Below are 20,691 nucleotides of genomic sequence, written 5' to 3'. Positions count from 1 at the left end.
TGCGATTGCATCAAGGAAAAAAGCGCCGTTACCCAAGGTGCGGTGAATCTACGTCAAAAACAGTTACAGCATCGGAATTGAACGTCACCGTGCATCCGTCACACAATCTTTAATTCGATCGGGAATCTCTGGATGTCACAATGTTGCGTTGTTTGACGCAACGGCCTAATGTCGTGGGGAATCCGGTGCGGCGTCGTAAGGACATTTTCCTAGGAGGAAGAAGGGAAGCGGCCCCAGGAACCGCAAACGCAACAGAGAAAGATCGGCAGCGCCGGGAATCGGAAGTGAGAAGCGAGCGTGTCGTGCGGCATTTTTCCTATTGGCCCCGAAGTAGTTGATCTGGGAGCATGGGCACGCGTCACTGTGCCCCCCGGGCTACACTCCTGTCCCTTCATCTTGCGAGTCTGCGTGTCACATAAGCGTGCCGGAGTGAAGCGGGCGATGATTCAGTCGTGATTATACAGATCGGCACGTGAACTGAGGGAATACCCGTGCAGAAGAGCGTGGTAGACGCTCGCACAGTGGAGCTTGCTATAGGCAGGGTCATTCCACGCGAAATTGGACACTGTTTGTGGCAATGTTCCCGATTTTGTTGAAACTCGAATATATCGTAGTCTTTAGTGACCTATGAACGAATCTCGAAGGATTTTTCGATGTCTTCAAAATTGTTGATTTTACAAGACCTGTAAAAAAAGTGTCACCCTTTTTTCATTAAATCATAAGGAGCTGTGAGGAGCTTATAGTGAAAACATAAGAGCGTCTACTAAAAATTTGAATTTGAAAAAAATGTTTTTTTCACTATTTATTTTGCAATTGTTTTAAACAAATGCAATGTTTTCATAACGGAGCACTTTTTAAAAAAATGAGGATGTAAGCCCCTTCACGCACCTCTTTTAAAAAAGATGGACATTTGAATGACCCTATACCCAAATCAAGTTTTTCCTATCGAGATTTGGGGTGATCGACAGGGATATAATCTCGAAAGAACCCTTAAGGATGTTCTGGAGGTATATAAAAACGCAACAAAATTTTGGAAAATTTGACATTACCAAAGTTTGGGTTCGATTCACTGCACCGTTTAAGAATTATAGCAACTTAAAGTTTGCACATTTTAACACGTCTTCTTATGGAGAATTCATAAAATTCCACTTCAAACCCTATTTAAACCTTGAAAAAACGCAACTAGAAACTCCACAAAAAATGCACTCAAAAACAAAAATATACTCATGAATGGCTTTCATTGCCAATATATTGATGGATTTCGAATTTCTTGTACTTTTGTCTCCCGTTATACCTCCAGAACATCCTCAAGTATTATGATAGCTAATTAGTATGCCGGTCACATTTTATGGTTGCTATAAAGAATTAACTATTAAATCAGTTTATGGTCGGCGTGGATCAGGCTAGCTTAGCATTTCTATACTACATAACTACATAAAGTCGCGATCTAGCTCCCTGTGAACATCTCCATGATCACTGTCCCTTCGCCTACCCCTTCCACGGGGGGGAAGCTCGAAGCGCGCTCCGTGTTTATTAGTCAGAAAATAAATATAAAAGTAACTACAGTCATAAAAAAATAGTTTGCTTACACGATCTCTGTACCTGCTCGGAAAAGGCGATGGGTGCTAGATCGCGTTTTCACTGTATAGTCTGCCATAGCCGTTGCGGTGCAACATTCAGTGTCGATTAGGGTACAGTGAAAAGAACAAGACAGGTTGCTAACAAAATTTGTATTGTTTTATTTCCATACTTGTACAAAAGTCGAAATGAAGTATTATTCAGCAAGTACCATTACTATTGAAATATTTGTTTCTCTCAGATACAATATTCGATATTCTTCAAATATTGTACAACTTTTTAGGAATTGGGATAAACGAGCAATGGATGAAACGAACTAAAAGAACAGGTTGTTTATAAAATACGTTGTTTTATTGTCTTGTTTGTTCAGTACAAAAGGCGAAGTAGAACATTATTTAATAAACGCAACGTAATAAAATAACTTATTTATTACACACAGCTTGGTTGCTTACAAAACATTCAATTTTATTTGATCGTTGGAAAAGTGAAAAAGTCGAAGTAGAACAATATTTAATAAATATAACGTTGCAAAAGAGTTCGTTAGACACAGGTTTGGTTGCTTACAAAACATTCTATTTTATTTGATCGTATGCGCAGTAGAAAAGTCGACGTTGGATATTATTTACTGAATATAATACTATTGAACAATCTATTAACTCGATACAATGCAGACTTCTAGCAACGTGTGAGCGAATAAATATTTCGAGTAAGACAATCCAGGGTTACTAATAAACAAATGAAAGACGAATTTATCCAAGAATTCCCCAGAAACATTGGCTCAGTCAATTTTTTTGGAAGAAATTTCTTAAATCCTGGATTATCCGAAGCGATTCTAAAGCGAGCTTGATAACCTTGTAAACGGCGATTTGATCTCCATACGACACGTTTATCGACAACACGAAGATATTCTATAAATAGTACGCTATATTTGCTTATTGCATAATAATAATCTTTGAGCAAATCGAGATTCCACGCGCGGACGTCATCCGGCAAACAAGCTATTATTGTAATTGATGCATTGACGGTTGTAATAAGCGTTACACCGATGATTTCAACGGCGCGTAATTAAAAATAACACGCGACGAGTCAAAAATACATTTGCATCGGTAAAGAAACTCGTTCCTGATTGACTAAAAGAGTTACAAACAATTCGTAAAAAAATTAAGGCTTCGTCAAAAAATCTTAACAAAACAACGGCGAAGCTACATAAAAATGATGTGTCGAACGAGTGCAAAAGATGATTAATGTGCGATTAATATGCGAACAGGCGTTGTTGCATGAAATATAAAGAATATACTGTGACGGAGGAACAATTGTTGTTTCGACTGAAATCGGACCAATCGTTCGAGGAGTTTCGAACCGATCGCTTCGTTCAGTTTGAGCAAACATCAGATACACCTAACGAAATGAGGGAACAAAACGATCGGGAACGATGACTAAAGAGATGACCTCTTGGTAAGGTGATGATCTTTTGTCCTCGCCCGATATATCACAAGTTCGATGAACACAGTTCCGTGAAGGAAAAAATAAATGGAAAAAGTTGATCACTACACAGTGGGAGGGTAATAAATAAAATATAAATACGGAGACATGTACGAAATACTGATAGATAAGGCGAAGAGACTTCTGGTGATGCGAACCTTGAGAACCGATCTTAGCGCCAGAACTTGATTAGGTTGATCGTTCTCTAAGAGTCGTTCTTGGTGGAAGGTAACCCTTTGATCAGGTTCTGCGTGGCGAAAACACAGCCGGTGTACAAATGTGTGGAGTTCTCTGACGAACCATTGCAATTCATTTTCACTTTCCTGAACGTCTGGATGCAATATCCATTGCCGTGGCTGTGCCCGGTATGGTTGCACTTGATGTGCCTCAAATACTGTTTCGTGCAACTGTTTCCCGTGCAGGGGACCACCTCAACTGTGTACCCGCACGCTGCTTTAAACCGATTCTCCAAACCATCCTCCTCCAGCACAAAAGTCAATGCGTCCTCGCTATGTCTCTGATCCCTCTTCTGCTCCTTCTGGGACTCTTCCAATGAAAGGACATTCAATTCACCGTCATCAAACTGTTTGAGGTGGGGATGATGCCTGATGTGATGTCTGGCTGATAGATGATCAGGATGGTCTTGCGAGTGTCTATGATGATGGGGTCTTCTATGTGGTGTCGGTTTATGATGATGGCCAGGCATTGCCAGCACGCCAGCCATGGAGATGGGCAGCAGGATCATCAGGAGGACACCGTAGAGCGACATCTTCTCTTTTGCTTCAACGATGGACCGAAATTCAGTTCTTTTTCTTAGCCCTTCTTCGTCTTTCTTCGTCCTCTTCACGGCCTTCACGGTCCTCTAAATCGACCGACACAAAGATAATCGTCCAGCTTCTGAAGATCTCGGAGCGTCTTAAGACACAATCGGGATCGAGTGAGAGGCCGCAAACGGTAATTACCGAGGAATCGTTGCTTTGATGATCGAGAGGGTTGTGCCTTGGACCGTACGATTCCTGGCCGTGCGATTGCGGTTGAAGACGGTGCCTTGGGTAAAGAGGACGACTTCTGCCCTGAGACCAGTGCAAATTACAAGATCAGGAAGCAGAATCGCCTATCACTGTGCAGACCAGGGGCACTCGGTTGAAGATCGAAGACGGTGGATGAAGAGGACTTCTATCCTGATCAGTTTCCAGCACTGTGCAGACCAGGGGCACCCAAGTTAGTTAACGGCTGAAGATGATGCCTCGAATGAAGAGGACATAGGTCTACAGGTGTCTGGTCGATTGCCAGTGGTACGTTGAAAACTGAACGATCAGCAAAATCGGAAGGATATTTTATTGTATCCCAGGAGGAGCATTCCCCACCACGTTGAGGTGACACGCGTACCCCCATCTTGCTTCCCAGTTGGCACCTCGTCGAGCGGGGTTTACACACCATGAGTGAGCGTCGCTTCCCATTCATGCCTACCACCGCGACGGGTCTTCGAGAAGGGATTCTCATGACGTCACAATTTCCCCGTGAACATTTCCTCTTGCGTGAGTCTGGCGACCGGCTAGACCGGGGGCCCGGCGTACCCGAAGTAAGCGCGTCATCGTCCCCACACGCGCACACGCGGGCGAGAGAGAGTCCAAGAGAAATGTTTGTTAGAAAAAGCCCTGTAGAATTGTTTCCCGGAAAATCGGGAGAATTGGGAGAAACGCCACATGGGTTGTTGATAGATTGCCGTGTGATAGTCCGTTCACCCACGAACGCGCACGAACAGTTTGTGGTTTATCCTGCCGGCATTTACGCACGACCGTCGTCGTAACCGCGGAATTCTTACGCATTATACGCATATAATGCACTCGGGGATTGTATTCTTATCGCGTCATAGAGATTTCTGGCGGAAGCTACCCACGCGGGCCTTGCGCAATGCAGCATCTCCGATTGTCCTTTTCCCTTCTACGAGAAACGCGAACAAAGATGATTAGAGTGATCTTGATAGCTTCGAATGGGCCCAGACAGCTTGCAGATGAAGATTTGTGGAAATAGGTTGCAAGGATTTGATCCGTGCTGCAACTTTCTGCGCTGCTACTCGGTGGAACCGGTCAGAAAAATAACTGGACATGTACATTGTGTTCGATTTTATGGGAAAATTTTTAAGGGGTACCCGAGCATTTTGTCCGATATTGTTCTTCACAAGATTTCAATGTATAATCCAATGAAATATTATCCTAACATAAGATGAGGATTACTGTTAAGTTTTCACGATCGTTTAGGATGGGTTTGATAGATTCCAATGGGATGAGGGTTTTTACGAGATTGTTACCGGTTTGATTGAATCGGTTTTTTGACGACGCCCCGGGCCTCGTCGCGTGCCACCTTTCTGAATGTATTAACTATGGTCCCTGCTATCGACGTGATATATGATGGACAATAAGAAGGCCCGGTAGTTTACCGTATCGAAGACGACATTTTAAATAAAAATGATCTCCGACCAGCCGTTCAGAAATTCCAGTTTTAAACGTTGGGATATTGTGCAATGGAACTCAGATTTCTGCACACTCAGATATATCTCACATTTCTAGGAAATTATATACCGTCTCTCTTAGAAGATATTCGTACCGGCGCGTGGTTCCAGCACGATGGCTGTCCAGCTCACGCTTTACGAGCTGCGAAAGAGTTCTTAAATAATAAATTCTCAAATCGTTGGATCGGACGTGGAAAAGAACTTACTCCCCTTGATTAGCTTTTGCGGGGTCAATTAAAAGATGACGTTTACAGAAAACGAGCCCCAACGCCTGGAATCATGCGAGAAAAAATTATTCACTCCTGTGCAACTATCTCACCGGAAACAATCCAAAGTGTGATTGAAAGTCTTACCAAACGTTTTCACGCGTGTATAACTGCCGAAAGTTCACCACTTTGAACAGTTGATAAAATAAAAGTCGCATTTTAATTTGATGTCATTTTATTTTAATTTCTGCATTCAAGATCATTTCAAGGTTGTAGTGTCCTAGCCCGTTGAACTCGTATCGCATTAGTCAACGTCAATACACCATCTCGCTCCACGCCGCTTACACCGGCAGGTTACTCACTACTACTACGTATACATGTACAATCGTAAATTTCGTTCCGAAGGAAAAGTCGAGTAGGCGAAGTGAAGAAGCAGCCACATCTGTTTCGCAGATCAGCGTTAGGCACCTTTGCTATACATACAGTATACACATAATAATATTTGATAAAATAAGTTGTTTTGATTTTGTGTGACTTTTGTGGGCAATGGCGTGGCAATCAACGTGTTGACGAGGAAAATAAATTTGTACTTTGCTCCTATAGCCTGCGATTTGATGCTCAACAATTTTATTTTACATGAAGATCCACAGTGTAATCATCACACTGCAAGGACGTCGAACAAAAATTGTTGCACGACAGAGAAGGACACTTGGGTACGCTAATGGTACAAGAATCGTTTTTCATTGACTCATATAAACAATTCCGGCGATAAGATTTCCCTGGTTGGAAAGCTTGCGTGGGTGCCAGACTTCAGGACGGATTCTGTGGCGACTATGCAGGCTCTTCGGATGCACTCGTTCGTCGGAAGCGCTGGGTGGTACGCTTTGAAATATGCAAAAGCGCCCAGAAATGCATCTCCGGCTCCCTGCGCATGTATAACGAGAATTAGCGATACTGTCCGTTGTCCTATCGAGCCGCAAATCAATTGATGACCGTGGATTCATTTCGTCGGCTAGCGAATTTGTGGATTTGCGAGGGGTGAAAGCGGGGAAGGGAAAACGTAGTCCTTTAGGACGCTATATTAATTGTATTATTGTAATACTTCTCTGTGGTAGATAGACAAAAGAATACAATCTCTAAGTCGAAATAATACACATCGGATCGTCGTCCATCATTTTCAGAAAAGAAAGAATGCTACCAAATTACATAATGATCTGTTATCAACTTTCATTTTTCACTTTCAATGACAATATGTTACAGACATACTGTCACATCCGTCCACCAGATTTAATATATTAACTATCGTGTTGCTCATATTTGATTTGATTTGAAACGCTATAGGAGCGAGAGAGTGATTGATAATAAGCAAATGAGCGAATCTTCAATTGATTCGATAAAAGATTTTAATTTAAAATAAACTTGGTACCCATTATTTGTAAAGACCTTGAATTAACATAACAATTCTTGACTTCTCAGTTCCTGTCCTATTCAATTAGTCGGTTCGGTTTTATCTAATCTTTGTGGTTGCAAGTCGGCGGTGAACATGTTAATGAGTGCACTAGTACAGAAAAGAGAATCGCGAGTATGAGAGTCTTTCACCGTGACTCACATATGATCACGGAACTCGGGGTATACCCAGGCGAAGAAGAGATATTCATCTTATTAGCTTCAACATTCCATCACCAATCAAAAATTTCGGGAAATGAAATTCGGTGACGTAGCAATTCTGTCAATCAAGGATGGCGGAAATTTTAGGGTAACTTTTTATATGGCCATGAATCTCTCGCGCAATAAAATCCAAGGGAAATATGAACTTGCATCTCGTGCGTAAGGGGTCATAGATTATTGAAGAGAAAACTTACAGTTGTATCCACGGGTTGCACTTGTTTGGGAGTAGCGATTATGGTGGCTGTCCTATTCTTCTTGGACGCGAACGCAGCTCCTAGCTCTCCCAAAGTGATAACAACTGTGTTGCAACCGATATCCAACAGCTTATCAATAGCTTTTTGAACATTCGACAGCCCGAATGGCTCCACCCCAGTCATCACTTCCGCCTAAAGTGGTAACCACTTCGTTAAATTCAATCATTTAGTTGCTTCCAACCCTTAACCTAACCCTTTGCAGTCGAATAGCAACTTGGAAATACTATTAAAAATTACTGCACCATTATTCAGAGCAATATTTAAACAATCTTTTGGTTTTTAATAAATTGCTCAAAATTTAACTGTACTGTCAGTAGGTATAGGTTCGGGCACGAACTTTTGCATTAACCTAATAGAATGAACATGTGCTAAGTCAAGAAAGTTCTTCAATTAAAATGGCTTTGAATGGCCATGTACTGATGCAACATCTAAAAATTAGCCGAAAGGAAAAAGTAACATTTTTTCGTTAGACTATTAACCTCGTTAACCTTTGAACACCGGGTACATTTTACTACCTTTCACCTATAAATTCTAACTATCGACACTTGATCGCAAGAAAGAGAGCGAGACCGGTACGGGAATTTGAAACGAGTCGTTGACTAACAATAAGCGTTAATGCGTTCAACGGTGTTTAATTCGTCTTGTTATCTCATAGCGTATAATTCAATACTTTTACATTTCTTGCCAAATAAATAACGTGATTCTTAGTACAGTGTCGTGTCTCCGGTCTATTCCCTGTTTCTTCCTGACAACTCATCTTACATGTATAATGTGTAACGGGGATTTTTCACATTTAGTGATATTCGTGGCATATGTGTGATCTTTTTTAAGCAAAGATAATAAAAATTACGTGAGTTATATATTTTTTAGAGTATGCTTTCAAAAACATGGGACGACACAAACAAGTCAAGTTGTTTATTAATCAGTATAAATACAGTTGTGGGCCGAACTAGAAGAAATTAAAAATCTAGATTATTTACAAAATGTTCCACAACTCTTGTACATAAAGAAAATGCAAAATACCAGAATACCACCTTAAATAGGAATCAGCTGATGCGTCTGTTCGAAACGAATTTTCTAAGGAAAAGATGTTACTTCTCATTTTTTACCAGTTTCTGGACCGTGATTTTGGGGACAGTCTGTATAATAGTGCTCAAATCATTTTCTAAGTCTTAATTTGTCAGTGACGACTGTACCTCAGTCTCGTTGACACAGAATATGTCGCAGAGGGACAGAAGCTCTTCGTCTATGTGTTCCATCGCAGGCGCCCCGTTCAGGATCGACAAACCTATCGCATTACATTTTACATAGTCATTGAACGGGAGAACAACAAGGCGTTACCAGACGCAACTAACCGTGACCTTTATGGAGCTTTAAAGCGTGTCGCGTGGCTTCCAGGGACGTCTCTAATTGACATAATAAAACGGGAGCGTCTTTGACTACCTCTGACGCGTTGTCCACCTGTTTCGCGCTCAGCAACGCGTTCGACCCTAACACGATCACTATACTATTCTCCCCTGAAAAATAAATTTTTCACGGGCGACTGTGCGACGGAATACAGTATATGGTACATTAAAAAGATATTACATTTTTTCTGAAACGTAAACGTGCAGTCACTTATTTACATTGCGTAAATTGCGTACTAAAAATTGTGTACTATTACTAATTAACGCGTTCATAAAAATGATGGATTTCACATGTTTTCTGTTACAATTCGTGAAATTATAGAAATATTTTCTTGAGAAATTCTTCTTTGTTCAAGTACATGGTACCATAAGAATCCTATGAAATCAGAACAAATATAATCCTGTTATTATCATAAAGGAATATATATCAGTCTGGTTTAGAAATTGGTAGCTCTACTGCTAAAAGGCTTTTGAATAATTAAACTGTACCAAAAGGAAGCTTAACAATCAAATTTTTTTAAATTTTCAAGAATCCCAATACTTTCGAGAATCTCGATAATTTCGAGAATCCCGATACCTTCGAGAATCTCGACATAATCGGGAGTTTCAAAATTTTGGGAACCCGTCTCGATCTCGAAAAAAATTCTCGTCTCGACCCAACATTTTCTTTTTTATTTTTGATATTAAATAATCTAGTAAAAGGTAGCTGTGGAAGGTGCCTGATCATTAACTCTGGAACTTTTCGAATGCACTATGTACGAATGGAGACGCGATCTAAGATTCATTATCGGAAGGCCCGTTTTTGTGCAGCAATCTGAAACGATTGACAGTGTTTTCCTACCGTTATCGGCAACGGTGATATGCGCTATGCCGCTGTGCTGGTTCTCCTTTCTTTGAACGTGTGAGGTGTTCACATTCTCCTTCTCAAATATTTTTAAATACTCCTCAGCATATTTGTCTGTGCCTAACTGTATGAAAAATCAACTTTAAAGGAAGAAACATAATTCTTATGAAATCCTAAATGTATTGAAAATTAACGCATGCACCACCAAGATTTCAGTAACGTCTATCTTGAAGGATAAGCTATCATTAGATTACAAATTGATTGCAAGAAACAGGATTTTAATACATTTATTTCCCTCATAAATAATAAAATCTGCCTATCATCATTTAAATTTAAAGAATAACATATATCTTCCAGAAGTGTCCTCATATTTTGTGTTTGCATAACACTGCTCCAGGATTAAATAATTATCTAATTGACAGTGCAAGTGTTAATTGAATTTCTGTGGATAATTAAGTAAGGTCAGAGTATCTCTCATACGCAAGCAACAATTGCTGTGGATGCACCGAGCTTTGCTGCAGCTATGCATTGATTAGCACCTTTGCCACCGTACTTTATCTCAAAGTTTTTACCGATTATGGTCTCACCAGGTTTCGGTAAGCGTGAAGAGAAGCTAAAACAAATGCGTGTTCTTCCTATAGTAAATATTGCACTACCGTCTTGGTATCTAATTTTATCAAAAGAGTTATAATAACAAACATAATATAATGAAACATAAAGAAGGAACTACAGTGTCGTATCGTTGAATCAAAATGAAAACTGTACCTATATACAGTTCTTTATAAATGTTACAACACAAATTTCTCTTATCACAAGTGTGCCGACTTACCTAGTGAAATCAATCATGCAGGAACCAACGACAACGATTTTCGGAGACATTTTTTTAAAAATATTGAAACACTTATTGTGGAATCGGAGGTACAAAATATTCGGGCGGTTATGCGAGCGACTTTCACAGTGTAACGGTTTCTTCTAGCGGAGACACACGAATTACTCGGTTTATATAAACGATTAAAGCTTCCTATCGGGTTTTATCACAATTATCACATGGACCAATAAATCCCGCAACTGATAAATGATTTGTTTACTGGAAACATAACCTACGACATACAGTACGTATTACAGGATCGAACAAGGTCGATGCTGAATATGTAATACTGTAGGTTGACAGTGACACAGATCGAGAAATTAATATACAGTGTTAATATTGCAAAATGTACTTTTATTCTCAATCATTTTTATTTCAATGCACTCGCACAGCTATACTTACGTTACATGCGTGAACGTGTGTTATCAGCTCGCACGTGTATCGCAAGAGATAAAAAAGAACTTTTGCTCTTTAAAACTTGCTAACTTGCAACTAATCGCGAAAAATAATAACAGAGTTCAATACAAAAAAATAAATGCGTAACTAATCATCGATATGCAAAACGGCATTTAAAATTGAATATATCTCTGTTGAATATAAATAAAATGCAATAAAATGGCAGTGGTTTTAAAAGAGCGCCTGCTGCTATCTGTAGGACGTGGAGCAAACCTGCAAATTAAAATTAATTTACCTTCTTTTTCGTTTTATTATTTGGCAATGTATATGTAAATATTTTCAAAACGAAATATAAATAAAATTTCAATTACCAGAATCAATTTTTCTAGATAGAATTTAACAGAAGCTATAATCCTATAATATACAATACATATATACAATAATATGATGTATAATTGCATATGTATACTGTATACATACATGCATATGTATATATATATTAATCGGAGTATTTTTGAAAAAGCAATAAATCTTTGAAAATATTGTTACTAAAATTTACTTTTTTATTTTATTCTTATTGTTTCGTAGTAATACTTAAGTACCATTTATGAAAAAAATGTATATATAACAGTCCCACTTATACATTAATTTTTGTATCTGAAGCTTATATATTTTGGTTTTCGATGGTAAGAATTAAAATTTTGTAAGAACAATATGTATTTTACATTTTTATATTTTAAATTTGGTTTTCAAAAATCTGGTTGAGAACGGTTGTAAATAATTTGCGGTAGATTGATGACAGCAGTATACTATGTATAACTATATGTATACGTATTCCAGATTTCGTTCTTGTAAACATTGCGTTCAGATTTAAGGGAATCACTGTTTTTTCATACGAAATCGGTTCGTATATATGAATTATCGAAAGTATTTGTTTAACGGTGACGATTGCCCATGAAACAGTTCCATGAATGACTGAATAATATGTGATTTTCTTTGGAATCGACAGAGTATGGATACAGCAGTCTTGGTTGGTAAGTTTTTCACACTGCCATTGAAATCATTTTCGATGTAGATTCGACGAAACCGTTTGCTAAATAATATGATAACGTTAACGAAGCTCCTTTAATTAACAAGTTCTAGATTAACAGATTTTCTAATGTTAGGGCCGACAACTTGATTTAGATTAGTGTACTATCATTTAACATGACTTCATGAAACGTCGAAACATTGAATCGTTCAAGCATATTACTGTATTTCTCCGTTGAGAATTTTTCGGTGGAATCATCGGAACGTTATTTTGCGAACGAGTCAATTATTGAAATCGTGTTGGCCCAAAAATCAGTGGGATAGAAACCGTGTGCGCTTGATGTTAGATATCTGTGTGAGGTTATGGTATGCTTGAAACATTTTTTCTTTCGTCTCTTGCTGAAGGAGAATTCTTTGTAAAAGTTGCATTATTCATTAGCACCGAGAATAATTTGATAGTTATTTACGAGTATTTAACAAGTTTATTTATCGTACTCTGATCGCTAATGATAGTAATCACTTTTTCTCGTTAACAGGTCAGTCCATGGTTTACTAGATAAGTGTAATGATCTTAATATTTTACCATGGAACAAGCAGATGAAGTACAGCATGATATTGTTGATGTGCATTCAATACCAATAGTAGATCTTTCTTCTTCGTTTGAATCACATTCAAGCGATCCTGTGACGGTTGTAGAAAATGCTTCTGAGAGTCAGGAGAACGGCTCCCAGAATTACACGGGCAATGAAGCTTCTTTAACCGCAGACGAATGTGAGCTAAGTATCGCGGTCGAGGAAGTTGAAATTGAGGAAGAGGAACTCGTAAAGAATGTTAATGCCAAGGAAATTGATAAGTTGAATCGAGAAATAATTAATAATGACAAGCGAGAGGTAAGCAAAAGCAGTCCATCGAAGGCAGCTAGCAACAATACGCAAGAAGATGATAAGCAGGATACAAAGAGTGAAGTTAAAGACAATGAAAAATGTGCAGAAGGTAAACAGTTAAATGAAGAAAGTATAGATGTTTTAAACGACGATCAAGAACACACCACAGAGAAGAAAAATGACCAACAAAATCCTAAGGGAGACGATGTTTGTACAGCAAAAGATACAAACACTACAAATACTGATGCTCAGAATCAAGTATTAAATAAGTCTCCCAACCAGACTGTTGAATATAAGGACCACTCTTTGCATGTTACAGATGCAGAGACAGATTTGACTAAACTGGTTGACGGTGAGTCAGATGTTGTGGTGGTGACTGTAGAGTCTGTGACCCTCGATGAAACAAATGCAATTGTACAAGATCATATCGTCGTAACTGACTCTTCAGTATTGGACAAAGAAACGAAAAAAGATGAAATCGTGAATGAAGAATTCGATTTAATCGACTACAATCAAGAACCGGAGGGAACTATCATTGAAGTGATCTCCACGGAAGTAGTACAGTCCGAAATTCCCAAATCGTTGGTCAAAGAACAAGGAAAAGGAAATTCGAACATTCATTCTGTAACTTCAACAATTTCAGAACCAAGAATTGTACATAACGTTGGTATTAACGAGGCTAAAATAGAGAAGGAAAGTAAAGATGTCGATCAAGAGGAAAACATAGAACAAACAGAAGTACAGTCATCTCCTGGAATAAAGACTGAAATTTGTGATAGCGCTAAAAGAATTAACGCGAAAGATAACCATGTTAAAAATGAGACCAATATCGCCTCGCCAACCGTGGATAATTTAAAAGAAGAAGCCAAGGTAATTGAAATAGACAAACCTACTTCGCCGTCTACAAAAAGAAGTGTACTTCAGGATATTTTTGACGACTGGGGCGATGAGAACGTAGAGGAGGATAATCAGTCAGCCTCTAAAGAACCGGACACCGTAGAGATAGAATTGAAAAGCCTGTTAGACGACCCGAAGACGACTCCAGTTGTCGAAGAAGAGACGATCGTGATCGTCAAAGAAGAAATTGCATATATAGAACAAGAGGTCGCAAGTGGCGGAAAGACTGTAGGAACAAAAGAAAACAAAGAGGCGAAAATATCGAAGGAACAGTCGGATAATAATCAAAACGCGAGAAAGCAACACAGCGCTGTTAAATCGCTGAAAAAGGAATCTGTAAATTCTAAATCTCAAACACCACAAACGAAATCTCTCGTCAATCGCAGCCGTATGCTGCCCACGCAAGCTGAAGTGACAGAAGCTTTGAAGGAACGATTTCGCGACAAGCAAAAATTGGTAGAAGCACCTCCTGGGCCTGACATATTTTTCGTTAAAAAGCTCACGCAGAGATTATCGAGTAAACTAAGTGGTAGCCCGATGGGTACTCTACCTGCACTTATACCTCTGCCTCAATCAACTGTTCCATCCGTAGACAAGAAGAGCATAGACAACACGGACTCTAATAAAGAAATTAGCACAGAGGCAACCAAAGAGACTAGTAAAGAAAGCAGCTCCGATAATAAAGAATTACTGGCTATATTGGAGGGTGATGTAGATCTTGACTGGTCAAATTTGAAGCCACCAACCTTAACAGAAGAGGGAAAAGGTCCTGTGGATCTTGAAGTCACTGGTCACAATACACCACCGAAACTTGATCCTTTAGTTGAAAGAGAGTTGGCGTTAAAACAACTTCTGGAACTACCTGTTTATCCTGTGAAAAAGGCTCCCCCCAGAAAGAAGAAAACATTCAAACCTGCGCCCGCTAAGGTGACGAAGGATGCAGAAGAGAAGTTGATTCTTGAAGCAGAAAAGGAAATCGTCAATATTGACTTGTCTAATGATTCTATAGAATCAATTCCGAAGGACACAACATCAGATGTTGAAATATCTACTGTGACGATTGAGTCTACTCCAGAGAAAAGCATAGAATCGTCTGAAAAAGAAGTGCGAGTGGACGAGTCGAGGTCGGGTAGAAAACGAAAGCTTACGGAGAAAGCTAGAGAGCACGAGGAGCAGCTGAGTATCGTGAAACGGCAGAAAGTGTACAAAAGTAAAGTCCCAGTGAGCAAGAAGCAGCCTCAGGATGTTGAAGTACAACCGAAGGAAGTACAAGCTGATGAGGCATCACCTGTGGTAACTGACAATCATGAGACTAAAGGGGAAAACACTATTGACAGAGTTGAAAAAAACGATAGGTCAACCATGAAAGAAATGGTAAACAAGGAGTTTACAAATAAAAAGGACTTGACATCGGATAAACTAGATATTACAACTGCGAGAGGTCCAAAGCAGAATTTCAGTAAGAAGGGATCTCAGTCTCTTCCCAAAAGGAACATAGTCATGAAGAAAATGCTGAAGCAAAACATGTCATCCAGTAAGAAGGTAGCTTTAAAAGCGAAGCTGAACACAGCGTCAAAGAAATCTGGCTCAAAAGTGACTTCAAAGAGCAAGCAATCAGTGCAGAGCAGTTCTGGGGATCCAAAGCCAAAGAAAAAGATCATCAATGAGATAGATAGATTGCTGCAAGATGAGGGTGTTGTAAATTTATTGTACGACGTGGAACAGCCAGACAAGAAACGATTAATCCCTATCACCAAGTCCCAGGCGAAAGTCATGGACATTCAAAAAGTACAACGCGAACTGAACTTCCGGAAGAAATTGGTGCGCAACGCTGTTTTAAGATTACGCACTGCTACAACAGGTGTGTCGAAAGTTTCGCCACGGTCGAAAAGAACTTCTATAAGTACTTCTATGAGTGAAGTGCAACCAGAGAAGAAGGTCGGGGAACAATCTGCCACGGGAAAATCAAATACCGCGTCTCAACAGGATTTTATTTTGCCCGGAAAAATCAGAAACGCTGCGGACGCGTCTGTTATAATTAGAAGGCATTCGTCCAGTTCTTTTTCCAGCGCATCTGGAAGCCCCAGAGTCAGCATCGACAGTCCAGAGAAGGTTGACGGAGCTAAAAACGATGAAGGAGGTTCTCATTCGTTAAGATCAATGAAAAGGAGACTCTCGAGCGAGGGAGTGAAAAAAAGTAAAAAGAGGGCTGTCCATAGAGTCGGCGTGGAAGCCGTGGTCGCGAATAACGTGGACGACAAAACGCTTCGTCCGAAGAAATCCGATTCCAAAAAAGGTGATAAGAATTCCAAGCAGGTCGATGCTACAATAGTAGAGGATACCGGTTCTGGCAAAGTTATAACACGATCGAACGGTACAACCACAGGTAAGGTAACATCGAAAACCAAAAAATCCGCAAAGAACAAAGTTACATTTGCTAAAACAAGTGAGTCAGATAACAATGAAGAATTCTCCAAAGGAGAAGATGAACTTTCAGTCTGCCTTGCAGAAGCTGTAAGTGCTCTTTCAGTAGTCAGTGCTGGAAATCGATCTGGAAGTTCTACAGCTAATCGTAAAAGCAAAGGTGAAATCTATGATTTCGAATTGCTTGAAATGTTTTGCATTTTTTTTCCTGTAATAATCTTTTTTTTTGTTTTTATGAGAAACGTATTATGTTCTTTCAAGTATTTGTATGCTTACATGCTGCGATATATTAATTGTATTCGCCTTGAAATGGACAGAGTACTGAACGAAAGAATGTTTTTCAGTAGCCGCAAATGTAACCAAGACATTGGAGTTGGATAATAGCAAGACGAAATCGGAAACGAGAAGTCCATTCAGTAATAAAGAGATCAATGTACGACGGCATGGTAATCTTGTGCAATTAATACTCACACCGTCGTCATCAACGAAACTTAAAAACGCCCTTACGTTGCAGGTAAAAGTATTTCGGAGTTAATAATTACTCTTACAAGTTTCTCAGGATTTAGCAGTGTAATATTTGTTTTATGTTTCTAGATGATGCAAGAGTTCCGTGATACGTTATCAATCCTGGAAAGAGATGATGACTGCAGGGTTGTTCTGTTAACATCTACCGGCAGCAGTTTTTGCGAAGGTCTTGAACTTTCTATGTTGCTACACACAAACAAGGAAGAACGACGGCTTCGGGCTCAGGAAATGGCGGACGCTGTTAAGTATGTGGGCCCTACAATAGTATTTTTTAATCAAAAAGCTTCATAACATTTACATTCTAAACTCGAACATACACAGCAACCGAATCTAATCGAACCATAATTAATTTTTTTTATAATATTAAACAGCTAACTTCTTTTGTGCAGAGACTTCATCAAAAGTTTAGCAACGTTTAACAAACCGATTGTTGCTGGAGTTCAGGGCGCTGCTATTGGTCTTGGAGTAACGATGCTGCCTTTGTTTGACCTTGTGATAGCCAGTGACAAAGCAACGTTTAGTACTCCGTACGGAAAATTGGGTCAAATTGCCGAAGGCGCTGCTGTGTTCACGTTATCACATATATTGGGAAGTGCAATTGTAAGTGCATTAAATACTAAGTCGGTGAAAAAATTCGTGCTCGATTTCTTATTAAAATACAATATGGAATCGGGCACGAACTTTTGCACTGGTCTACTATTTGCTGTACTTAAGAACGATTTATTAACAATTTATTATTTGCAGACAAGCGAATTACTTTTGGGTGGCAGAACATTAACTGCTAGCGAAGCGTTAAGGGCTGGCCTGGTTACAAGAGTCTTGTGGCCTGACAGATTTCAAGTAGAACTATTACCGACTTTGAGAGCCATGAGCGAGCAATCTTCACAGGTATGCGTACCACTTTGTTACAGATTTGTAAACCGAAGACAATAAGCTCTGTAGGCTGGCCCGGAGTAAAGTAGCTCCTGAACGTTCTCCGTGGTTCTATTTCTGAAAATGCATAAGTGTTTCTCCGGACAAGAACATCTGTAGTACGTTGAGTGCAAATCGGATCGTATATGGCCGCAAAAATCGTCGGTTTCGCATATTCTTTTCTATAACAATATTAATAATAACAATATACTGGGTGGAAATAGTCCACCATAATTCAGAATACATATAAGTTTTTAAACGTGAAAACATACCTTGACGCATTTAAATTTTTGTGTGATAAGATCATCATCCTCGTACGTGTATTTCTGCAGCCTCCAGTAATGCGTTTTTGGGCAAACACATTTAAACGTTACATTGTACGGTATTAGATACGAATTAGATCTATCACTTTTGCCATAGACTTTGACAGCATCTTTCTTATGCGTGCATATGTCCATGTCTGTCGTTGGATTGCAAAACTGTAAATTGTTAATTATCAGTAGATTGCGGATTTTATGCATCGGTCTACCGTCCAAGAATTAAATATGAGAACAAAAGCGACAGGAATTTTTTAAATGTATAACAGTACATAAGACATCCTGCATAAAGCGTTCACCTCCATGCGCGATTTATTATTGAGCAATTGAGACGAATTTCCTAATTGCACGTTCCATTGCCACGGACATTCCTTCCCATTAGGACAACGACACAGTCTCTCGGTCAAGCTAGACATCCAGAACCGGTCGTGAATCACACTACAAGCTTCGTTAGTTGCACAATAATGTAAATCACTCTCTCCATCTACCTGTATCATCAATACACATTAATTGCTGCACCTTAACACACACAATTAATGCACACATTTTATAATTACGTACACCATCCATGTACTTGAAAGTAACATTGCTTAATTTGCTGTTGATTATAACATAAGAACCGAAACTGGTTGTTGAGAATAGTAAGAAATAGATCGAAATAAATGTTTTCATGGCACAGGTGTATCTTAGAATGTTGAAACGTTTAGTAATCGTGTCACTGAAGACATTAGAGTGGACCTAGTGCATTAGTAATGTGGGAAACTGATAAATATTTATACTGTACATTCCAATTGAAAACTGTTACTGACTCTTCTATCTGTCTATTTATTTTTCAGTCCATGGAAGCGACAAAGGCTCTGCTACGTCACAGCTTGAGAAAAAAATTGGACGCAGCATTGGAGTCAGAAACATATTTACTGATTCAGCATTGGTGTTCGGCAGAGTGTCAAACTGCTATGAAGGCTTACATTGACGGCAAAGTCCAGTGAACATTCAAATGGTAATCACACGTACGTTTTCTCTGTAAATTTCTCTTGAATTATTTGTACTTTACCTATACGAATAGAACAATTACTGAAGATAATATTAATAATAATAATAATAAGTGGGATAACAATTTTGATGGAGTATTACGTATAGTGGTAAACATTTTATAATGTGTATAGCAATATAGCAAAATGTAAATACATATTTGTCATTTGTTATATATAATTTGTATATGATGCTGTACAATATATTATTTCTTACTAAAACGATTGTCTTGCAGTCAGTTCTCATATTAATAATGACACAAAATGTGTTCAATTCATGCTCGTGCAGTATACAAAGTACAAAATGTAAAATCGTTACAGTATTGCAAACTATCACTTCGAGAATAATTGAGAAGAGACGTAACGAAAATCCAATTATGTGCTACAGATGCCCAACGATTTGAATGGAAGTACTAGCCACATATTCCAACACTGCAACTAGTATTGTAAATTGGGTACGAAGAATATAATAACAAGATAATTAATTCGGGAGACAAAGTGAGAAAAAGGAATCGTGACTCTGGTGTTGTTAAACGGCATCGATACACGATTATTTTTAAGATAAAGCAAGTAATGATTGTCGAATCATTCGATCAGATGGACTATTTTAATATTAGATCGTTTAGGCGTCTATACTTTTCGCAAACATGTTATTCTTGTTTAAATAAAATAAAACGACCATAGTAAGCACTGCGGTTGATCTTGTGTTCTTTGCATATATACTTTAGTCGATCGTGGATAAAACAAAATTATTTTTCTTTTATACTCGATGTACTATCGTGCCTTGGTGAACTTGTAAAAAAGGAAACAATGAAGACCACTAGATGTAGAAGGATGAGATTTGTAATTTTCACTGTGGAGGAGGAACAAAAAGTACAAGTATATTTGATCGATTATTATAAATAATTAGATGTTTACCTAAATTGTTTTGTCGTAGCAATTGTTTCATAATTTTGAATTAGTATAAATTTATTTAAAAGAAGAACCACTTATATATACGACTGTTTGTAAGAGTTACAAATCGGATACGACTTAATTAAATTATTTAATGTGAACGTTGTACAGCTCTGCGATACCGTTGTGAATTATATGTACGGCAAAAAGTGTAAGATAAAGTTATTTTGAAATCACGTGTGTCACGTATGTTTTTTTATGGTAGTACAAGAGAACAAGTCGTTTCTCGAGAAGAAACTTACGAGGATTCGTAAAAAGGACTCATGAAATAAAGACTCAAGGCAACATTGAGAAATTTCATTGAATACTGTTCAAAAACACAGAGTATGTTGTAAAGAATACAGTCGCTCTTGTACAAATGTTACACATGTAAGAATAAGCCATTCTAAAACATATTGTATTATCAATGAATATAAAGCCCATACAAATATAAAGGAAATATTCACAAGCCAATTTATGTTTAATATGTATTAAAAATATATAATTACCTATCTATATGTATAT

The 20,691-nt window shown here is 38.6% G+C and overlaps 3 protein-coding genes across 14 annotated transcripts; 1 reads left to right on the top strand and 2 right to left on the bottom strand.

Annotated features, from left to right (window-relative positions):
- Positions 1-6,009: 6,009 nt before the first annotated feature.
- On the bottom strand, positions 6,010-11,418 carry LOC143209622 (ribokinase). Its single transcript, XM_076425542.1, has 8 exons — positions 11,221-11,418; positions 10,780-11,050; positions 10,431-10,563; positions 9,948-10,074; positions 9,056-9,217; positions 8,897-8,988; positions 7,641-7,832; positions 6,010-6,703 (listed from the first exon to the last, which is right to left on the bottom strand). The coding sequence occupies exons 2-8, from the start codon at positions 10,827-10,829 to the stop codon at positions 6,527-6,529; spliced, it is 933 nt and encodes a 310-aa protein (XP_076281657.1). The 5' UTR covers positions 10,830-11,050; positions 11,221-11,418; the 3' UTR covers positions 6,010-6,526.
- Positions 11,419-12,018: 600 nt separating this feature from the next.
- LOC143209600 (uncharacterized) lies at positions 12,019-20,666 on the top strand. 11 transcript variants are annotated; one of them, XM_076425457.1, is made up of 9 exons: positions 12,019-12,248; positions 12,780-16,410; positions 16,504-16,608; positions 16,796-16,962; positions 17,043-17,218; positions 17,363-17,573; positions 17,718-17,861; positions 19,039-19,202; positions 19,622-20,666. In XM_076425457.1, the coding sequence occupies exons 2-8, from the start codon at positions 12,828-12,830 to the stop codon at positions 19,189-19,191; spliced, it is 4,539 nt and encodes a 1,512-aa protein (XP_076281572.1). In that variant the 5' UTR covers positions 12,019-12,248; positions 12,780-12,827; the 3' UTR covers positions 19,192-19,202; positions 19,622-20,666. The 11 variants fall into 11 exon arrangements, with proteins under 11 accessions (XP_076281572.1, XP_076281570.1, XP_076281569.1 ...); XM_076425455.1 differs by having other exon boundaries at positions 16,793-16,962; XM_076425454.1 differs by having other exon boundaries at positions 12,780-16,608.
- LOC143209626 (U-scoloptoxin(11)-Sm7a-like) lies at positions 17,855-18,919 on the bottom strand. Of its 2 annotated transcripts, none has more exons than XM_076425546.1 (4): positions 18,764-18,919; positions 18,475-18,690; positions 18,158-18,364; positions 17,855-18,067 (listed from the first exon to the last, which is right to left on the bottom strand). In XM_076425546.1, exons 1-4 carry the CDS (start codon positions 18,872-18,874, stop codon positions 17,879-17,881), a joined length of 723 nt encoding a protein of 240 aa, XP_076281661.1. In that variant the 5' UTR covers positions 18,875-18,919; the 3' UTR covers positions 17,855-17,878. The 2 variants fall into 2 exon arrangements, with proteins under 2 accessions (XP_076281661.1, XP_076281662.1); XM_076425547.1 differs by having other exon boundaries at positions 18,502-18,690; positions 18,764-18,916.
- Positions 20,667-20,691: the final 25 nt, after the last annotated feature.

This window comes from Lasioglossum baleicum, chromosome 6 (assembly GCF_051020765.1).
Source record: "Lasioglossum baleicum chromosome 6, iyLasBale1, whole genome shotgun sequence".
In the NCBI taxonomy this organism is placed as follows: domain Eukaryota; kingdom Metazoa; phylum Arthropoda; class Insecta; order Hymenoptera; family Halictidae; genus Lasioglossum; species Lasioglossum baleicum.
The sequence above is the reverse complement of the archived record's forward strand: the minus strand, read 5'-3'. Positions and strand labels throughout refer to the sequence as shown.

Bases quoted from the DNA above. Each gene is read 5' to 3' on its own strand.
- LOC143209622 (XM_076425542.1), bottom strand. From the start codon at position 10,829: ATGTCTCCGAAAATCGTTGTCGTTGGTTCCTGCATGATTGATTTCACT. The intron at 7,833-8,896 runs GTACAGTCGTCA...TTACCACTTTAG, and splicing joins TCTGTGTCAACGAGACTGAG to GCGGAAGTGATGACTGGGGT. The intron at 6,704-7,640 runs GTAAGTTTTCTC...ATACATGCGCAG, and splicing joins TGCAACCCGTGGATACAACT to GGAGCCGGAGATGCATTTCT.
- LOC143209600 (XM_076425450.1), top strand. From the start codon at position 12,828: ATGGAACAAGCAGATGAAGTACAGCATGATATTGTTGATGTGCATTCA. The intron at 17,219-17,362 runs GTATGTGGGCCC...TCTTTTGTGCAG, and splicing joins GAAATGGCGGACGCTGTTAA to AGACTTCATCAAAAGTTTAG. The intron at 17,862-19,038 runs GTATGCGTACCA...TTTATTTTTCAG, and splicing joins TGAGCGAGCAATCTTCACAG to TCCATGGAAGCGACAAAGGC.
- LOC143209626 (XM_076425546.1), bottom strand. From the start codon at position 18,874: ATGAAAACATTTATTTCGATCTATTTCTTACTATTCTCAACAACCAGT. The intron at 18,691-18,763 runs GTACGTAATTAT...TTGATGATACAG, and splicing joins CTTTCAAGTACATGGATGGT to GTAGATGGAGAGAGTGATTT. The intron at 18,068-18,157 runs GTATGTTTTCAC...ATATTGTTATAG, and splicing joins AAAAATTTAAATGCGTCAAG to AAAAGAATATGCGAAACCGA.